The 18,147-nt window shown below is 45.6% G+C and overlaps 1 protein-coding gene and 1 long non-coding RNA gene across 10 annotated transcripts in view; one reads left to right on the forward strand and one right to left on the reverse strand.

The window, feature by feature from the left end:
• Rapgef4 (Rap guanine nucleotide exchange factor 4) overlaps positions 1-8,281 on the forward strand; it is a 262,768-nt gene extending 254,487 nt beyond the window's left edge. For all 9 annotated transcript variants that reach the window (XM_085680953.2, XM_085680954.2, XM_048426319.3 and 6 more), the window contains 2 exons: positions 3,915-3,969; positions 7,057-8,281. In XM_085680953.2, the coding sequence (XP_085537079.1) occupies positions 3,915-3,969; positions 7,057-7,184 (183 nt within the window). In that variant the 3' untranslated portion in view covers positions 7,185-8,281. The remainder of the gene's footprint in view (positions 1-3,914; positions 3,970-7,056) is intronic.
• On the reverse strand, positions 2,048-5,251 carry LOC146890404 (uncharacterized). The gene is made up of 2 exons (XR_014998812.2): positions 5,074-5,251; positions 2,048-2,377 (listed from the first exon to the last, which is right to left on the reverse strand). It is a non-coding gene; the product is annotated as an uncharacterized LOC146890404 (long non-coding RNA).
• Positions 8,282-18,147: the final 9,866 nt, after the last annotated feature.

Below are 18,147 nucleotides of genomic sequence, written 5' to 3' on the forward strand. Positions count from 1 at the left end.
CAAACAAGCCCCAAAGGCCTGCACTTAGAACCAGAGACTTATTTCAGGGGTTCTGATGAGGGGTTCCAGTCTGTCTACCCCACCAACGTGGAACATCTTCCGATGGAGGTGTTCTCACAATCACCCCAAATTGTAAATCACTTTGGTGATGAGGCAATTGTTAATAGGAGTCGTAATCCTCAGCTTTGCTGGGATGGAAGGTTTGATGCTCTGCTCTGGAGTAATCAAGCATCCCCTCCCTTGCCCCCCCCACCTCCCCTCCCTGTCCTGCCCCTCCAGGCCTGGCAACTCTCCATAATCCAGACTCCAGCCTGGCCAACCTGCTCTAGCAAAACCTCCAAATCTAGGGTGTAATTTTTTGCTCCCTCCCCATGATGAGAATTGGATAATGAAGCCCAGGTCTCTTGAACTTCAGTTTCAGCAAGCCTCAGCTGAGTGCAACCACGAATAATCTTGTCTGCCACCAAAGATGACACACGGGGCAAGGTCCTTTGAAACACAAAAGACAGAAAGACTAATTAGATATGTTTTAGTGGAGATGAATGTAAAATCCTCCCCCGTGGTCCTCAAAATCAGCTTCAAATGGACAGAGCAGAGAGCTGAATCCGGGCAGCAGCCCAGTGAACCAGGCGGTGAGGTTTAATTCTCCGAAGTCCAACAGATGTCAGCTACATAATTTTATCCAAATTGTGACTTAGGTGTATAGCTGAGCCAGCTCAAGAAAAGGAGGAAAGTAATTTTTCTGTGCTCTAAGGTGCTGTGGTAGAAACTGGCTAGGAGAGACAAAATTGTCCTGCATGGAACTGCTGAATAACCAATCATGGGTGTGCACGCCTTTGGGAGGCAGAGGTAGGTGAGTCTCTGTGAGCTGGAGACCAGCCTGATCTTCAGAGTGAGTTCTAGAGGAACCAGGATTGTTACACAGAGAAACACCCTGTCTTGGAAAAAACAAGAAAACAACCCCACCACATACACACACAAAAAGAATGAATGAATGGTTGAATGAATGAAACTGCTGAATAAATCAGGGTGTTTAGGTTGAATAAGGGAGACCAAAGGAAGGAGTCTACATGTTTGAGGAACTAACCTAGCCTATCTGCGAAGGTTCCAGAGCTCATTGGTTGGAAAGAAGAGGGAAAAATACTTTTGATTCCAGTCAGCAACAAACTTCTAGGTCCGAAATGGTTAGAGATGAGAAGGTTGATTCTGAAGGTGGTGCATTCGCACTGCTGGGTGTACTTAAACACCGGAAGCCATGGCTTATAGGCAGGCTATAGAAGGCATTATGTACCCTGGAGATGCTTGGGTGGGGTGGGGGGTGATTCCTAGAGTCTCGGTAGCATATTAAATATTGCATGTGTCAATGGGTGCAAAGCAAAAGAGATTGGAGGTAAAATATGTTAATCCCCCCCCTTCCAGCCTCTTGGAAAACATTCTATAAGCACGGATTGGCCAGCAATGCTGGTGGCCTCACTTAACATCACGGAGTTCACACCATTAAACATTATTGTGTGGACCTCACGTGGAGAAAGAATGGACCTCCTTATAAAGCCCAATTTGGATTTTGAAGTTAAGCTGAAGTTATCTTGGCAATACAATTAAAAGGATACGTCAAAATTAAAACCATTGTTAAAATTAATCAAAGATTTGGAAGGGTAAAATGAACTTCGGGGCTAGAAATTACAGATTTGAACAATTGTTCTCACATGTTAAACTACATAATGAGCTAAAAATTATGAAGCCTCAGAGGATAGCTACAGAGAGTAGACTAAAACTGAAGTCAGAATGAGATGTTTTATCTTTCAAAACTAAAAAGCAGAACAATTACTCCCTACAAAATGGTATAGGAAGAGGTTTCTGACCTCTGCTAATTGTTTTATTATTCTTCAGAGGGGCATACTGGCAGCATTTCATGGGGTTTTCGGTAATTACACTCCATTCAATATCTGAAGAATTACAATAATTCTACATGGAATATACTTGTGCCCTTCCGATGCAGAGCCTTCAGAGGAGTGAAGAAACAGCTTAAAGTAAATTAGCAGGGAAATTATCATAGTTACTGTTTATTCTGGGGCTCCGTATACCAGAGGCTAATTATACATTGTATGCTACGTTTCCTTGGAGGTATTGGTAGTTTGTTTCTCGTACCGACCAACAGTCCTGCTGGGTTTTAGGATTCTTTATGAAAGTAAAGTTTGAACAACTTTGCTGAGGGCCTCTTTGTGTGGGAGAAAGCATCCCGCACAGACACGTGCCGCCTCCGCTTGCCAGAACCCTGCAAATGGATGTGATGATGCTCTTGTATACACATTCGCTGGCCTTGGCTCTTCTGTCGTCGTCTCAAAGGCATCTTCTTGCACTTCGGCAAACCAAGGGCCTATGAGAGCAGAAAGCGGGGACCGAGTTTGCATAGCTCCTTGGAAACAGGGGTTGCTTTCCCCCGGATAGAACCTTTCCAGCTGCCTGCTGAGAGAGCTATTCACTCTGTAGAGTTAGTTCCCTTCAGAATCTGAGACACCAAGTTCAGTGGCATATGCAGAGGCTTCCAAGCCTAGGTGCTGCTCAAGTAGCTTAGATGACCGGACATCCGGCTGAAGAATGAGGCTTAGGCCTCACCAGGGTTTTCCGTGGGAGTCTGAGGTCTCCGTCCCTAGCCTTCATGGTAGAGGTGTTGATCCTTTTCTGCCACTTGCCCACTGAATCTGGGGTCTCTCGTCTGCTCAACAAGCACTTTCCCACAAAGCCACATCCCCCAGCCCTTTCTGCTTCTTTTGTGTCTGTATGCAACACACACACACACAAAATGCTCTTTTAAATTTTTATTGCAACCAAAACCTTAAGAAATTAAGATCGCTGACTGACAAAATTAACAAAGGCCAACTGAGTTTTGGTCTGCTTAGAGAATGTTTACGACGCAAACGGCGTGGGGAGTAATCTCAGTGCCGTGCCAAAGTGGAAACCAAAATCAAATAGACATACAGAGTATGACTTAACTTTTTAAATGGATTTGCATGTTCATTAAAATATCAGAAGGCTAGTCAGACAGTGGTGGTGCACAGCTTTGATCTCAGCCCTTCATGGAAGTAGAGGGAGGCAGATCTCTGAGTTCGAGGCCAGCCTGGTCTACAGAGGGAGTTCCAGGACAGCCAGGGCAACACAGAGAAACCCTGTCTCCAAAAACCAAAACCATTTTTATTATTTCTTTTATTGTTTTCAGATGTATGCCTGCTACAAGCATATATACAAATACATATATATTTATAAAATCAGAAGGCAATGTACCGAAATAGAAATGCATTTGCCCCTTGAGTTTATAATCTACATGGTTTTGCTTGTTCTTTACCATTTTGGTTTCCTACAATGTTACTATGTCAGTGTTATAAATAATGAGGTAAAAACAAAGAAGGAAGGAAAACAGAGTTCAGATTGAAGCCGAAACTTTTGCTGGTACTGAAAAGGGTCAGGAAAGCACAGTGAGCAGCAACAGTCCCAGGGAGAATATTCCGACTTCCTGTTGGTTGTAATCTACCGCCTCACTGCCTGCTAACTGGGAGAAACTTGAAAGCTAACCTCCTTCAGATCCAAGACAGTTTCAAAGGATGGGGGAAGCAGTTTCTCAGCATCAAAGTAGAGTGTCAGGTGCACTTTTACAACGTGAGGCGCAGGCCCAGGGCGAGACAAAGGGCTGTGTCATGAAGCCGTGAATATTTGTTACCTGCAAGCGCTTTGTACCGGGATGCCTCATTAACGTCACTCTGCAAGTTACATATCAACCAGGTGCCTTCCGAGCGTCAACAAGCCAGGGCATGCTGCTGTCTCCTGCGATACCAAGTGTTGTTGGAATAGCTCATGTTTTCCCCCTTGGCGGATCACGCACTAAACTGACTGCCATTTCCTTCTCTTCTTCCTCCTAGCGCATGATCGCCAATACTGCCAGAACCGTGCGGTACTACAGAAGCCAGCCCTTCAGTAAGTTCTGAGTTACGGCACGCTGCCGTGGATGTGGTGGTGATTAAGTCCTTTCTAATGAGACTTTCAAGACACCCTAGGAGCTTGGATAGCATTTGACTGCGTCAAATGGAATTTGGACCATGAAGCACACATGTGCCTTGGGTCTAAGAACTTGGTTTGGCTGTTATAAGACGAAGATAGAGTCACATTGCTTTAACACAAGAAAATATGGGTCAGAATGCTCTTTCAGTGAGTGAGTTTGAAGGAGCTTCATTTGCTCCTGCCGGTGTAGCTAGAACAGGTTGCAAGGGCCCGTGAAAGCCTGCCTCCCCGTGCCACTCTTGATGTGATGCAGTGCTCGGTGCCAAGGAACTTAGCAGCCCTTGGAAAGTCAGCGCCATGGTTTATAAACAGAAGATAATTTATTGTCTCTCGAAAATGCATTAATGTTTATAACACATTGGCAAAAAGTCCCACGGCAGGATTTTATGTAACGTGTGTAGTCTTCCCGGGTATTCTTCTAAATGTTGGCCATATGCCATAAGCACCAGTGCTATGTTTTCGTAGGTATAAAATATTAGTCTTAGCAGATGACCGTTTTAACCTGTTGGGACTTCAGTTTCCTCGTCGGTGCTGCTGCCTTTGCCGGCCTAGGACTCGGGATAAGGACCAGAGCTTTGCTCCCTCGGTCTGGTTTGGGAGAGAGCAGGCGAACCCTTTGCAGTTCAGTGCTAACGCCATTATGTGAGTCATTTGAGAGAGCTGGCATTTTAGCTCAACATGATACGATGGCACAGATATGACAGCAGCCTACCTCACCATCCTCTCCAGCAGATCCTGTCTTAAGAGACTGACAGGTTCTTGTTTTAATAATCACAGTGGTACACCCTTTGTGGTGTAGCTCTGGCCCAAAGCCAGAGCTTGCTAACTTAGAATGCCAGAGTTACTCAACGCTTCATTTTTTTTTTTAACGTTCAGGAGAAAAAGAAAGAAAGAAAAACAATTAGAGAAAGTAATCTTGGCTTAGGGAGTGAGAAGGGCTTTTAAAAAGCTAATTCACACAACCATGCCCTCTCGCTCCTGAAAATGAGACCGGTCTTGCATGTTACCAACCCCTCTGACCTGGATCCTGTCGGCGGTCAAGCACCTCACATCCTTTCCTATAGTAATTTACTCTGTGTGTGAGAGACGGGACCATACATCGGCTGAGAGTGGGGAGAAGCAGTACCAGTTACAACAGGCTTTACTATCCAGAATCCACGTCCCTTCAGAAGATTCCAGAACATTCTCAAAATCACATACAAAGTCCTTTGTGCTGGAGAGGGCTCAGAGCCTTTGGGAAGGATTCTCGGGGAGGTTCTAGAACCAAACAGGAGCCAGAGAAGAATCAGCTTTGCTTCACCAGCCTCTTGGGCAGTAAATTCTACTTTCTTCCATATCTTTGAGAGGAGTAAGGGATTTTTTTTTCCAAATTTCCAGTGCATTTGTTGAACTTATCAGCAACTGCTGGTAAACAGCAGCTGTTTGTCGCTGAAGGCAACAATCTATAGATAAAGCTATAGGAATAGATTCATAAACATTGTGGGGATATATACAATGTAATTACAGTATATTGTACATGCAGAGAGTATACTGCCAGTGGGAAGCGGGGGAAATTAAGCACAATGTGTTCTGTGGTTCGCTGTGGTATTATTTATATGTGATAATTATACTGATGAGTTTCTTCTTAGAGCAAGCAGGGGCCTTTGTAGCTTGTCTCTGCATTCTGTGCTCAGACCTGCTTCACTCCCGTCCTGCTCCTTACGCAGATGGCGTTCTGATTGTCTTGTGGAGCTGTGGGCGGATCTGACAGGAGCAACAGCGTTGGGGTGGGAGGAGAGAACGCAGTCCAGAGTCCAGATTCCAACTTGGCCACTCCTGCTTACTGCTAGAGAAAGGAATAGTTCCCCGGGCCAGTCCCTGACCCACGGACTGCAGCAGAGGACTGGGCCATGTATAAACAACCTGTCCTTCTTTAGAAGGAGGGGCTCCATTTCAAATTTGGGGAAATTTACAGGGGAGAAACTCAGACTCCTTGTTTCAAAAAGAAGGAAAGGAAAAGGGAAGGAAGGAAGGGAGGGAGGGAGAGAGGGAGGGAGGGAGGGAGGGAGGGAGGAAGGAAGGAAGGAAGGAAGGAAGGAAGGAAGGAAGGAAGGAAGGAAGGAAGGAAAGAAGAAACAGAGGAACAAAGGCAAGACCTGGCTAGTCTGGACACAGATTCCTAAGTGGTGGCAGCATTCAGGAGCCACTAGGTAGCCACTTCCCAAGACTTTGTGTTTCCAGTTTTCCACTCTGCCTGTGAATCTGGCCTTCCTCATTCTAATAAATAATGTGTATAGGAACTATGGGCATTAGATTTTCTTGGAGTCCTGGTTTGAATAAAATCCATTTTCGTTTTTGATAGCCCGGGTGCTCACATCGATAGATCAAAATAGAATAGTCGGCGGACTTGAGAGCAAGTCATGTCAGAGAAGAAAGCTGTACTAGAAGTCATCAATTAGCCAGAAGGTGGCCCATCCCAAGTCTGGACCGTGCCCAGGGGCATACAATGAAGTGGTGCTGTGTGTGTGTGTGCAAGCTCAGGGGGCCTATGAGGCCTGATGCCCACTGGCTTGCTTCAGTGCGGTCCAGGTGTTAAGTACTCGTGTGAGTTGCTAATGAAACTGTATCTTTGACATTGGTCCTCACCCGGATCAAAGGAGGTGGAGACAGAGGGTGAGACACGGAGGTGAGCTGGGAAGGGAAAACAATTCTCATCTGTCACCAGGGCCATCAGACAGATGCTTCCCTTTTTATTTGGTACGCTTTTTAATTTTTTTTCCCGGTGTGCAATGCAAAAGAAAATGATCAAAAGAGATGGTTCCAGAGAAGAAAGGAGAACTGGAGGGTGGGAGGGAGCAGAGGGACCAACCAAGTCGAAACAGTTCTGTGGATGTGGTGCGTGGCCAGGTCTTGGCGGAACCCAGGGAATCTGTGATGAATGTGGTCAGCCAGTGGGGAAAATAAAGCTGCATCCCACGTGCAGATAGTCGGCAACGCCAACTCTGCCTGCTCTTCTTTTAACAGATCCCGATGCCGCGCAAGCTAATAAAAACCATCAGGATGTCCGGAGTTATGTACGGCAATTAAATGTGATTGACAACCAGAGAACTTTATCACAGATGTCACACAGATTAGAGCCTCGCAGGCCATAGGCACGCGAAGGGCTCCGAGCGGTGTTCCGCCTCCAGTCCACAATCTCTCCGGAACACCCTGTGTGTGTGCACAACTACTGCCTGTGTGGTCACTAGAGAATTCTCCAGAATGAGCAGAGACACCTCCTGAGACCCCTCAGGGCCACATCCAGCTTTCCGAGCATCCCACAAGAGAGGAAGTGATTGGACCTGTGTGACGCTGACGTGCCGTAGCTTAGGAGTCATCCGTTATAGTCAACCTTCTTCATTTCCAGCCATGCCGTCGTCAGGCTCACACGAAGAAGCAACACTGCTGAGGAATGCCAAGCCCCTGACACCCCCTTCCAGGCTGTTTGCAGTAGGAGACTGTGCCTGGTGGGTTTGACTTAGATACATTGATGATGATATAATTGAATGATTTTTTTTTTTTTACTTAGCACCTTGATTTGAGGCATGGGGTCTGGGGAGGGTGTGGAGGAACCGTAAAAGTCCAAATTATAGGTCATATTCCTCCATCTTCATAATCTTACCTCTGAAGGACTAGGACCTCGCCACAATACTATGAAGCATCATGGCTATTTGGTCTGTAATTTCTGGATGATCTATATAGAAAATATGTTTACATTGTAACTCTTACAAATTTACAAATCAGGATTGCGTGTGTAATAACTGCTAAGAAACACTGAGGCTCTTGATAGCGTCCGCGCTGAGGAAGAACAGCATTCAGAAGAGCACAATACGCACAAAGCGTTTTTCAAAATCGAAATATTTTCCTGGGCATTACAAACCTTTCCTCTACAAATTTATTGTTACTGATGGAGAAAACCGTATTTTCTGGACTTAAATGTTACTACAAAAACCTTAATTTTCAGCAATTGTTTTGCACTTTCAGATAGATTGTAAATAGGTCGTGCGATCAACAGTATAGAGTTATTTATTCGCTACATAATAGACATTGTGCCAAACGATTCCTTTTTATTTATTTTATTCAGTATGAAATTTTGGAGTACATTTTTTCCTGTTTTCACGATTAGACTACATTTACCGTGTAGGCATTGTCTGTACATATCTCTTCTGTAAATAACAGCCAGTGTCTTCATTAAATATTCTTGACAAGACTTAGCTGTGTGGTCAGTTTCTTGGATACAGGAAGTCTCACTTGCCAGTATGGTGGGTGCTAGATTTTTTTCCCATTCATTTATTTATTTATTTTTGTGCATGTGCTGAGGACTGAACCCAGGGCCTCGTGCATGCTAAGTTCACACTCAGCCTGAGGCTGCAACCCAGCCTGAACTTGGTTTTTGTTGTTCTTGTTTACTTGAAACAAAATCATACGCTAATCCTTCGAGTGAGCATGCTCATGATGTTGTACAACCAGTATTACTGTCTGACATCATATTGTCACCGTGCGGAGAGGACAGTCGTTTGCATTCATTTCTCATTTCTCCTCCCAACCCCAGGCAACCCTGATCTACTTTCTGTCGATAGGAGCTTGCTCTGAACCTCCGCTAATTGGAATCACGTGATAGAAGCCTTTGGTGCTGGCTCCTTTCATTTAACATAATGCCTCTGTGATCATCCCACGTTACAGCTTGGGTCAGTCGTGCGTTCCTTTCCGCGGCTGGTCAATACGTGTTGTATGGATCAGCCACATTTTGTTCACCCTTTCATCGCCCTTTGGCCTTCAGAGATGCTGCTGGTGGGAAGAGGCTCTGGGTGGTGGCCCTGCATGTGTGGGGCGTCTTCTTATCTCTCAGTGTGAAGCTGTTAATAAATACTGAAGAAGGAGATAGCTAAATTCTTCCTGTTATGGACCTGCTCATTTTTTTAAGGAAGTCTATTTTTGTCCATATTGTATTCTAGGCTGTACTAGTCTCACAGGCTCACATTATTTCTCCATAGACTGAAATACAACCATGAAGACAAGAAAATTTGAAGACAATCTTCAAATAAGTTTGAAAGCCACTGCATTGTATATCCAGTTCTTACAAATAAGTCCGGGTTCTCATTAACATATTAATGGCGCTAAGAGGTCTTATTAAATTGTGTGTAACATCCCACAATTAAAACCCACCTTGCCAAAATGCTAAAACAAGTAAAAGAATTTCTGTGTTTATTCATTTTTTAGTGCCCTAAAGAATAGTGGTATTATTTCATGCAATATTGATTTCTGCCCAGAAGTACACACACACACAATGCCTTGGATTTACTACATAGTAATAATATTTTTAAAGTCACAGAATAAATTTTCTTATAGTCATGATTATTCAATATTGCACTATATCATGGGCATCAACCAGCTGCAAATTTTCACTGTTATGGATTTCTAGATAATTTATAAAGATCTTTAATAAGGCTGATTGTCCATTCTTCCTTGTTTTGATTTTACCCTTCTTCCTTCTACATTTCGTGAAAGCTGGTATCCTGAGCTCACCAGCACCATTTCCCAATTCCATGGTGACTGACACATTGTAACCTCATTTTAATTTACTTCCAACATTATTAAAAGTGAATATATATTCTCCCATGTGTATTACCCTTGGTCTCCCAAATGAGAATAACAATTACTATAAAATAAAGATGAGAGGTTTTAATTATGACTGGCTTTATTATAAATACATTAAATTCCTTTATTCAAGGTAGACATGATGAGGTCAAAAACTTTATACTCTGAAAAGTATAGAGCCAGGCAACCCCTCCTGAATCGGTGGATGCAGTAAATATTGTAAAACTTGCAAACAGGCCAAAAGAAAATGAGATGCCTACAAGGTCATAAGAAGGATAATGAGGTTTGTTGAAAGATGTGGGGTGCGGGGTGAGAAAAAGAATGTTTTTCCCAAAAGCTGCAGTAGAAAATTATAGATTTAAGTGTTTAACATAACTGCTCAGCAAGGTCACCAGCATAGTGTCCGGTAGCCAAGCTCTCCCAGCAGCGTCTGAATGCCATGCAGGTTCAATATCCTTCGCTCCTGAATTTAATGGCATTGTCTCTCAAGCTATGCATGCTGATCAATGACTACCAGTGTGAGAAAATTAAAAGAAGTGTCACCGTGGCTTCAAATTGTGCTCCTGATCATAATAAAAATGCAGCAGAGAGGGAGCCGTGTGGTAAAACGAGCCCCCGCCTTCAATAGCTTTCCTTTGGCTGTCGATCTCAAATGCACTACACGTCTTGCTTCCGAGCGATTTGAATCTGTCCTACATGGCAGAGTGGAGGGTGATACACACAGGCCACAGCAGCCTTTACTTATTTACAAATTGGGGAAAACCTTTAACTCAACTCTCGCTGGTCATTTTTTTCCATTTGCTCGATGGTTCATTGATTTGTTAGCAGATGATGGTTAGGATGTGCTATGGTTTGGATCTTGAGTGTCTGTAAAGTACTTATATGTTGAAGGCTTGTCCCCAGCCCGTGGTGCTATTGAAAGATAGCGGAACCTTTATGAGGCAGAGCTTACAGAAAGACGTGAGGTCACTGGGACTAAGGATTGTTGGGATTCCAGCTCTTTTTTTTTCCTCTTTGTTACTGGGTGATCCTGATGCAAGCAGCCTCCATAAGGCAATGTGGCCAAAGGACTATGAATTGGAGCTGCTGACCATGAACCAAAATATAATTTTCTTCCTCAGATCTTAAGTACTTTAGGAGGCCTCTACAGACCGAGGATTCAATGCTGCAACAAACCGCAGAGAGTTCCGCTTCTCATCCAGTGTGGGAAAGAGGAGAAACCACTTGCATAACCAGACAGCCAACTATAAAAGCCCCTTCAAGGGAGGTTATGGGGTTAGCATGTAAAATGAGGATTTAACTTGAGGTGAGGAAGTGTGGCCAGTGGAAGTGACAGTTGGGCTGAGTGAGCTCTGAAGGAGAGAGGAAGACAATGTGTTCTAAGAGAGAAATGTTTCCATTTCCTCTTCCCAGGGAGAACTATGCCCCCTCCCCCCCCAACCTTCCTTGTTCCTAAGCCTCTCTGGGTCTGTAGATTGCAGTGTGGTTATTCCTTTTCTATGAGTGCAGTGGGGGCGGGTGGGGACGGAAATGGGGATCAGGTAGGGGAGGGAGGGACAAAGGAAGACAGTACAGGGACGGACAACCGGAATAGGTAGACATTAAGGGGGAGAGTGGAGACCAAGTGCCGAGGAAACTTCCTGGACCCTGGACCCGATCTCTCAGTACCCTGACTTGTGGAGAGCGCCTTAGTTACTTCATTATGCAGTTTGAAAGGAAGAGCAGGGAGAGCTACAAAAACCTGCAGGCGTGACAAGTCAGAGGTGGATCTCGATTCCTACAGTCACGTGCCCACCTAAGTCTTCTGTAGGACATGTGTCAACTTTACTGTGAGAATACCCAAGAAACCGAAACTTGCCATCTAAAGCTCTTTAGCGAGTGAGCGGCTCAATGGCACTGTGCTGGACGGCTCCGTCCTGACCCGACTCTAGCCATCTTGAGTTGCAGCTGCCGTGGCTGTCCCAGAGTGACACTTGTCAGCTTTCTGCTTGGTTTCCCAGCAGACCATAAGAAGCCAAAACAATCAGTAGCATGTGGAACTTTACAACTGGACCTTGGAGCCAGGAATGTGCTTGACTCTGATATGAGCTTAAGCTAAACCAGGTATTATACATTCCAGCTAGGGCCACGTCATTTTCAACCTGATCAATGCACACAGCCTTTGGCCCAAGCTAAAGGGCTCTGTACCTTCTTGCTATGGCCTCAGTAAATCTTCCCAATTGCATATTGTGTAACTCTAGATCTTCCTCTTTCTTCCATTCTGTAGCAGCCCAGAGCTGATGCTCACACACTGAAGCCAGGTTATTCTAATTCAACTCCGTGGATGTTGTCAGACAGAGGTCACCATGCTTTATTCGAGACCCTTTCTGCTCCTAGACTGAAGCCCTATACCCTTCCTGCAGTCCATCCCCAGTCCTGCAGCTGCCAGAGCGACCATTCCTCCCCCATCTCTGGATGTGCCCATTCATAAGCTGCATGGAGGTACAGCCATTCAGCGCTCGCCCATCTGGGTCTGAGTTGTTCCATGTTTAATGTATCTGAGGCTCATATATGTCAGTACGGATTTTCTTCCCTTTTCAGGCTGATACTTTGTCTCAGAGTCTCCTGCAGTTCAAGTCAGCCTTGAGCTCACTATGTAGCTGATGACCTTGAACTTTTGACCTTCCTGCCCCCCCTCCAGTACTGGGATTATAGTTATATGTTACCATGCCAATTTCTGTGGTGCTCAGAATTGAACCCAGGGCCTCATGCATGCTAGGCAAGCACTCTACCAACTAAGCTACATCCCCAGTCAAAGGCTAAATTATTAACAGTGCATTTATATGCGTACCAAATTTTTATTAATTTATCCATCTACTGAAAGATATCTGGCTTATTTCTACCTTTTATCTATTATGAATAATGCTAATTTATGAACATAGGCATACAAACACCTGTTCAAATTCTATCTAGAAGTGAGGTTGTTGATTCATTGAGTGATTCTATATTTAATGGTCAAACAATATTTTTATTTACTCTTTGAAATTTGTATGCATTTATACAGTGTACTATGGAAGGCAGTTATATTCAATGCCATTCTGCCAAGGCACCCTACATAGTATATTTTGATCATACCCAACCACCGTTGCCTCCTCCCAACTCCCCTTCTTGCTCCCCACTCTCTCACTCTTCCGATTTCATGTCCTTCTTTTGTTGTTACTATTAACAAACCCTGGGTCCAACTAATGCTGATCGTGTGCACATGGGTGTGGATCACCCACTGACACACGGACAACCTACCAGTGCCCACACCCCCAAAGCAGGATGGCTCTTCCTCCCTCGGCAACCATCTACTTTGCCACCAAGGGTTAAGTCTCAGGGGCTCCTCCTCCATTCTTGTTGGCATTTTGACTGGCTGGATCTTGTGCGGTTCTTGAGCAGATTGCCACAGGTGCTCTGAGGTGATGTGTGAAGAAGCCATGGCATGCCCAGAGACGGTATTTCACAGCTCTCCCCACCATCTATCGGCTCTTGCATTCTTTCTGCCCACTCTTCCGCCACGTTCCCAGAGCCTTGAATGGAACAGGTGAACAGAGATGAGTCATCCACGGCTGAGCCCTCCAGAACTACTACTACATGGCACTTTGACCAAATGAGTCTCTATATGTACCGCTACCCTGTTTGTATTGATTTAATCTTTGCATAAGTGTAAGCACACTTGTGTATGTGAGTGTTTGTGTGTGCATGCCACAGCGCACACACAGCACATACGTGGAGGTCAGAGGAGAACATCGAGTGTCAGCCCTCATCTCTCAGCTTGTTAGAAATGGGGTCTCTTATCTTACTGGATGGCCCACAAGCTTCTGAGGATCGTGTCTTCCCCCCCCCCACCCCCATCTTGCCAGAGAAGCCCCAGGGTTGTCCATGTGCGTTCAGCTCTGGTGATCCCAGCTCACTGAGTTTTGGAGAGTTACCGCACTTTCTCCCACAGCATCTGTTCCATATTATGGACTATAGTTGACATGGCTTACAGTCATCTTTAGGATGGCACTGCCAATGTATCCATGGCTACCGGGGAAGCGGCACTTAGAGGGACCTGGCACTGATATCCGGGTGCAGTAGTTTGGGAATAGCTTGGGTGTGTCCCCCTGAGGGCTCACATGTTGGAAGCTTGGTCCACAGTGTGGCAGTGTTGGCAAATGGAAGAACCAGTTGTAAGGTGACTGGGTCATGGGAGCACACAGTTCTTGCGGAACCCTGCTTAGGTCACAACCCTGCTTAGTCCCTGTGGCCTCAAGAGAGGCCTAGGTTTCCTTTCTCTTTGGCTTCCTGTCTCACCACGAGCTCTCCCCGGCTCACACTTCCTCTTCTCATGATGCCATTCACCCTGAGGCCCTCACTAGAGGCTAAGTAGATGGGGCTTTGATCTTGGACTTTCAGCCTCTGAAACTGTAAGCTAAATGAATCCCCATTCTTTATCTGCCTCCCAGCCTCAGTTATCCTCTTAAATACCAACAGAGGATGGATTAATACAGTGGGTGTTCAGCTTGTAGACATCACTACCTAGAAGGTGAGCACAGCCCTAGGACCTTGATCCATCCATGTTACCCTGCTGGTCTGATACCAGTAGAGGGGAATGGAAGGACTGGCTAATGTCACTAACACTGAGAGAATAGGACAAGCGGGTGGAGAACGCCTCCCATGCTTGGCCTCCTTGCTTGTCCTAATCTGGGTGGTGGGAGTGGTCACGTCTTGGGAGATTTTGCTTTTCCTGGAATCCACAGTGATTTGCAGCGGTTACAGCGCCGATTTATCTTTGTCCTTTCCTCCTCGAAGGTGACAATCTTGGGGTAGCCAGAAGACACTCTTTGCAGGATTGGCCTATACAGAGTGTAACCCGAAGCAAGGGCTAGAAGGCGGAATATATGGGGGCTACTTTTTCTTTTTTTCTAGCTTGATGCAAGCTAGAGTTGTCTAAGAAGAGGGAACCTTAACTGAGGGATTGGCTTTATCAGATTGCTTGCGGGCAAGTCTGTGAGACTTGTTCTCGGTTGACGTGGGAGATCCCAACCCACTATGGGCAGTGGGCAGTGCAACCCTGGGAAGGTGGTCCTGGGTTGTCTGAGAAGGCAAGCTCAGTAGCCATGCGAACTAACCAGTAAGCAGCCTTTCTCCACAGACTCTGCTCCAGTTCCTGCCTTGAACTCCTGCCCTGACTTCCGTCAGTGATGGTTTGTAAGCTGAACAAGACCTTTCTTTCCAGAGTTGGTTTTCCGTCAGGATGATTCTCTCTCTCTCTCTCTCTCTCTCTCTCTCTCTCTCTCTCTCTCTCTCTCTCTCTCTCTCACACACACACACACACACACACACACACACACCTGTAGAAAGCAAAGCGGGACATAGGGATCCCGGGTTTTCCTCATGCATTTAGTTACCTATGGATCCAAGTGAGGACCATATGCTTCTCGAGCAAATGCTACTTCTAAGGGTCCATTACAAGAAGAGCTGGTGGCGCCGATGAAGCCCAGAGGCAGTCTGCTGGAAAGTTACATCCTTCTTTCGGGAAGCTGCTCTTCTTCTTCTATTTAGGTGTGTTGTGGAATATTACTTTAACTATGTAAAGCTGTGTGATGTTTGTTTATGCTGTAGAATAGTATTTTGACTACGTAAAGGTGTGTTACGTTTGTTTCTACTGCCTTTGTTAACTATGTAAAGACATGTGACATTTGTTTATGCTGCATTTGTTTAATTACGTAAAGACGTATTACTTTGCCTGCGTAAGGTACCTGATTGATCTAATAAAAAGCTGAAGAGCCAAGAACTTGGCAGTAGAGGGATAGGTGGGGCTGGTAGGCAGAAAGAATAAGCAGGAGAAGGGATCTAGGCTCGGGAGAAAGAAGGGAAAAAGGGAAAAAGAGAAAGAAAGGGAGAAGCGGGGGGGGGGGGCACCAAGCAGTCGCCAGTCAGAAAGACAGGGAGTAAACACACAGAATGAAAGAAAGGTAAACAGCCCTGAGGCAAAATGTAGATAAAGAAAAACAGGTTCATTTAATATAAAGCAAAAAAGATAGCCAGAAATGAGCATAAGCTAAGGGCGAGCATTCATAATTAATGCTAAGTCGTCACGTCATGATTTGGGAACTGGTTGGTGGCCCAAAAGAAAGCCTGTTCCATGTGTGCCTTCCACTGATGATGAGACCCAGCTTCACCAGATGCCTCTGTCCTTCTAAAGTCAGCCTGCTTTACCCAAAGTTCCCTAAGTTAAAGATCAACAACCTTATCCCCCAAATACCCTGTGGGTTGGCACATGACATGAAACATCCCGGTGTTAGCTAACCACTTCAAACAACGACTTCTAAAACCAAACACGGCTAATTGGTCACCTGGGCACTTCTGTCAAACCTCATCTCTGCCCTTGTGGGACTGTCTGAACTTAGCTTGGCCACTTGTTAGCTGAGCACATCTTGCAGGAAGCAAGGCGGTAACCAAGGGCCCAGCTGAGGACGGTTGACCACCATGACACAGCAGCAAGCTAGCCAGAAGGGATTCGAAAGCCAGCTGGGGGCAAAAGGTGGAGAAACACTTTGCTCTGTCCCCCCACCTCACCAGGGCAGAGCTTCAGGGTCACCCTGCCCGAACGGTAGAAGCAAGGGCGGGGATGTCATTGCCGTCTTGCAAACCATCTGCTAGAGTGACGGCAGCATATGGTGGAAACTGCGGGAGAATCTGCCACCCTTGTTTGTTGGGATTTTCTCAGACCTGGTGCTGACACCTGTTTCAAGTGTTTGTCTTGGTGGCTTTAGCGGTCCCAGGGAGCGGCAACACAGGACAAGAGAAAGAAGTCAAGCTTGAGCGTTGCTAGGGCTGAGTTTGACTTGGGACTCCCCTCCCCCCGCCCCTCCCCCCAACATCAACACTTCCTACGCACAGGTCAGGGAGAGGGACTTCTTTCTAGCTATCGCCGTCTTGCTGGAGTGCCCGTCAACTGGACTTCCCTGTGTATGACACCGTCCCTATCATAGGCTGCGGTGGACAGACCTGGGCTGTGAACTTTGGCTCATATACTCCAAAAAGATGGAAACAGAGAGAAACCACCATGAGAGCGCTGAGTCATTGAAAATGACTTGGCGGAGAGGGACAGTTTGGGAATCATGTCAAACCCTTGCCCACTGCCCCACGAACCTGCGTTACTACAGTTAGACGGATGTGCTATACCAGGATCCTCTGTACCTGTGGATGCCCATGCCCAGGGAGGGCTTAAAAATTCTTCGCCGTGATCAGATAGCACTTTAAAACTTACGCAATGAAGAGTACGAGAAGCAGAAATAGGATAAAAGATTCAGGCTTCCTTATTAAAAAATGATTTTCAAGAATTATGTGGCCAGGCGGTGGTGGCGCACGCCTTTAATCCCAGCACTCAGGAAGCAGAGGCAGGTGGATCTCTGTGAGTTTGAGGTCAGCCTGGTCTACAAGAGCTGGTTCCGGGAAAGGCTCCAAAGCCACAGAGAACCCCTGTCTCAAAAAAACAAAAACAAAACAAAACAAAAAAAGAATTATGTGTATATGTGTGTGGTGTGTGCCTGCATGAGATTACATGTACTGTGTGCATGTAGATGCCCAGCAATACCAGAAGCTGTTGGAGCCCTGGAGCTGGAGTTGCAGGCAGTTGTGAGCCTCCTGATTTAGGTGCTGAGAACTGCGTCCTGGTCCTCTGCAAGATAAGTAAGTGCTCTTACCCTCTGAGCCATCTCTCCGTCCCCAAATTCACACTTCCTACCTACGGGATCAAATGATCAACAATGAAAGAGAACCAAATAGAAAATGTTACGTTAAAAACACAGCTCCTACCCGCATAAATCATACTAGAAATTCAATTTTCATGCAGCCTGGGTGTTCACTGAGAAGTTCAGCCCACACAATCTAGAGACAATGCTGCAGGGTTATGAGATTTCCCTTGAAAAACTAGCTCTTCGTCAACGATCCTGTCCCCTCTCATCTGATGCCCACACGTCATTATAAAATCCATTTGTATTTCTGGCTTCAGAAATTAAATTGCAAGTATGAAACAAAGTTGGCAATAAATTAGGGATTGTCGCTTAGGACCACTCCACGTGGTCTGGGTGATGCCAGGCCATTTAATTAAGAATTCCTTCTCAATAACAATACAAGCAAATGAATAACGTTAAGTCAACACGGAAACAGTTGTGAGTGGGGGTGGGGCGGGGTGGGGATGGCTAAGAAACGCAGCTGGATTATGGGTTTATTGTTCAAATGTCACATAAGCCTTTCAAAGCGCGTCTTCAGAACAACTGGAAAGCCTGGAACACGATTTGAAGCTCTTTGGCATGCCAAGACATGCCTGCCATCGGGAGAAAAAGGAAATTCTTATTTTATTCCCTAGTCAGAGGACAAGAAAGGCCACTAAGGAATCCAGAGCTTTAAAAGTGACGTTTTCTAAATGTTGACTTTGGAAGGGAATGGCTTGGGCTGTGCTGGTTC

This window comes from Myodes glareolus, chromosome 21, assembly GCF_982192425.1.
Source record: "Myodes glareolus chromosome 21, mMyoGla1.1, whole genome shotgun sequence".
Classification (NCBI taxonomy): domain Eukaryota; kingdom Metazoa; phylum Chordata; class Mammalia; order Rodentia; family Cricetidae; genus Myodes; species Myodes glareolus.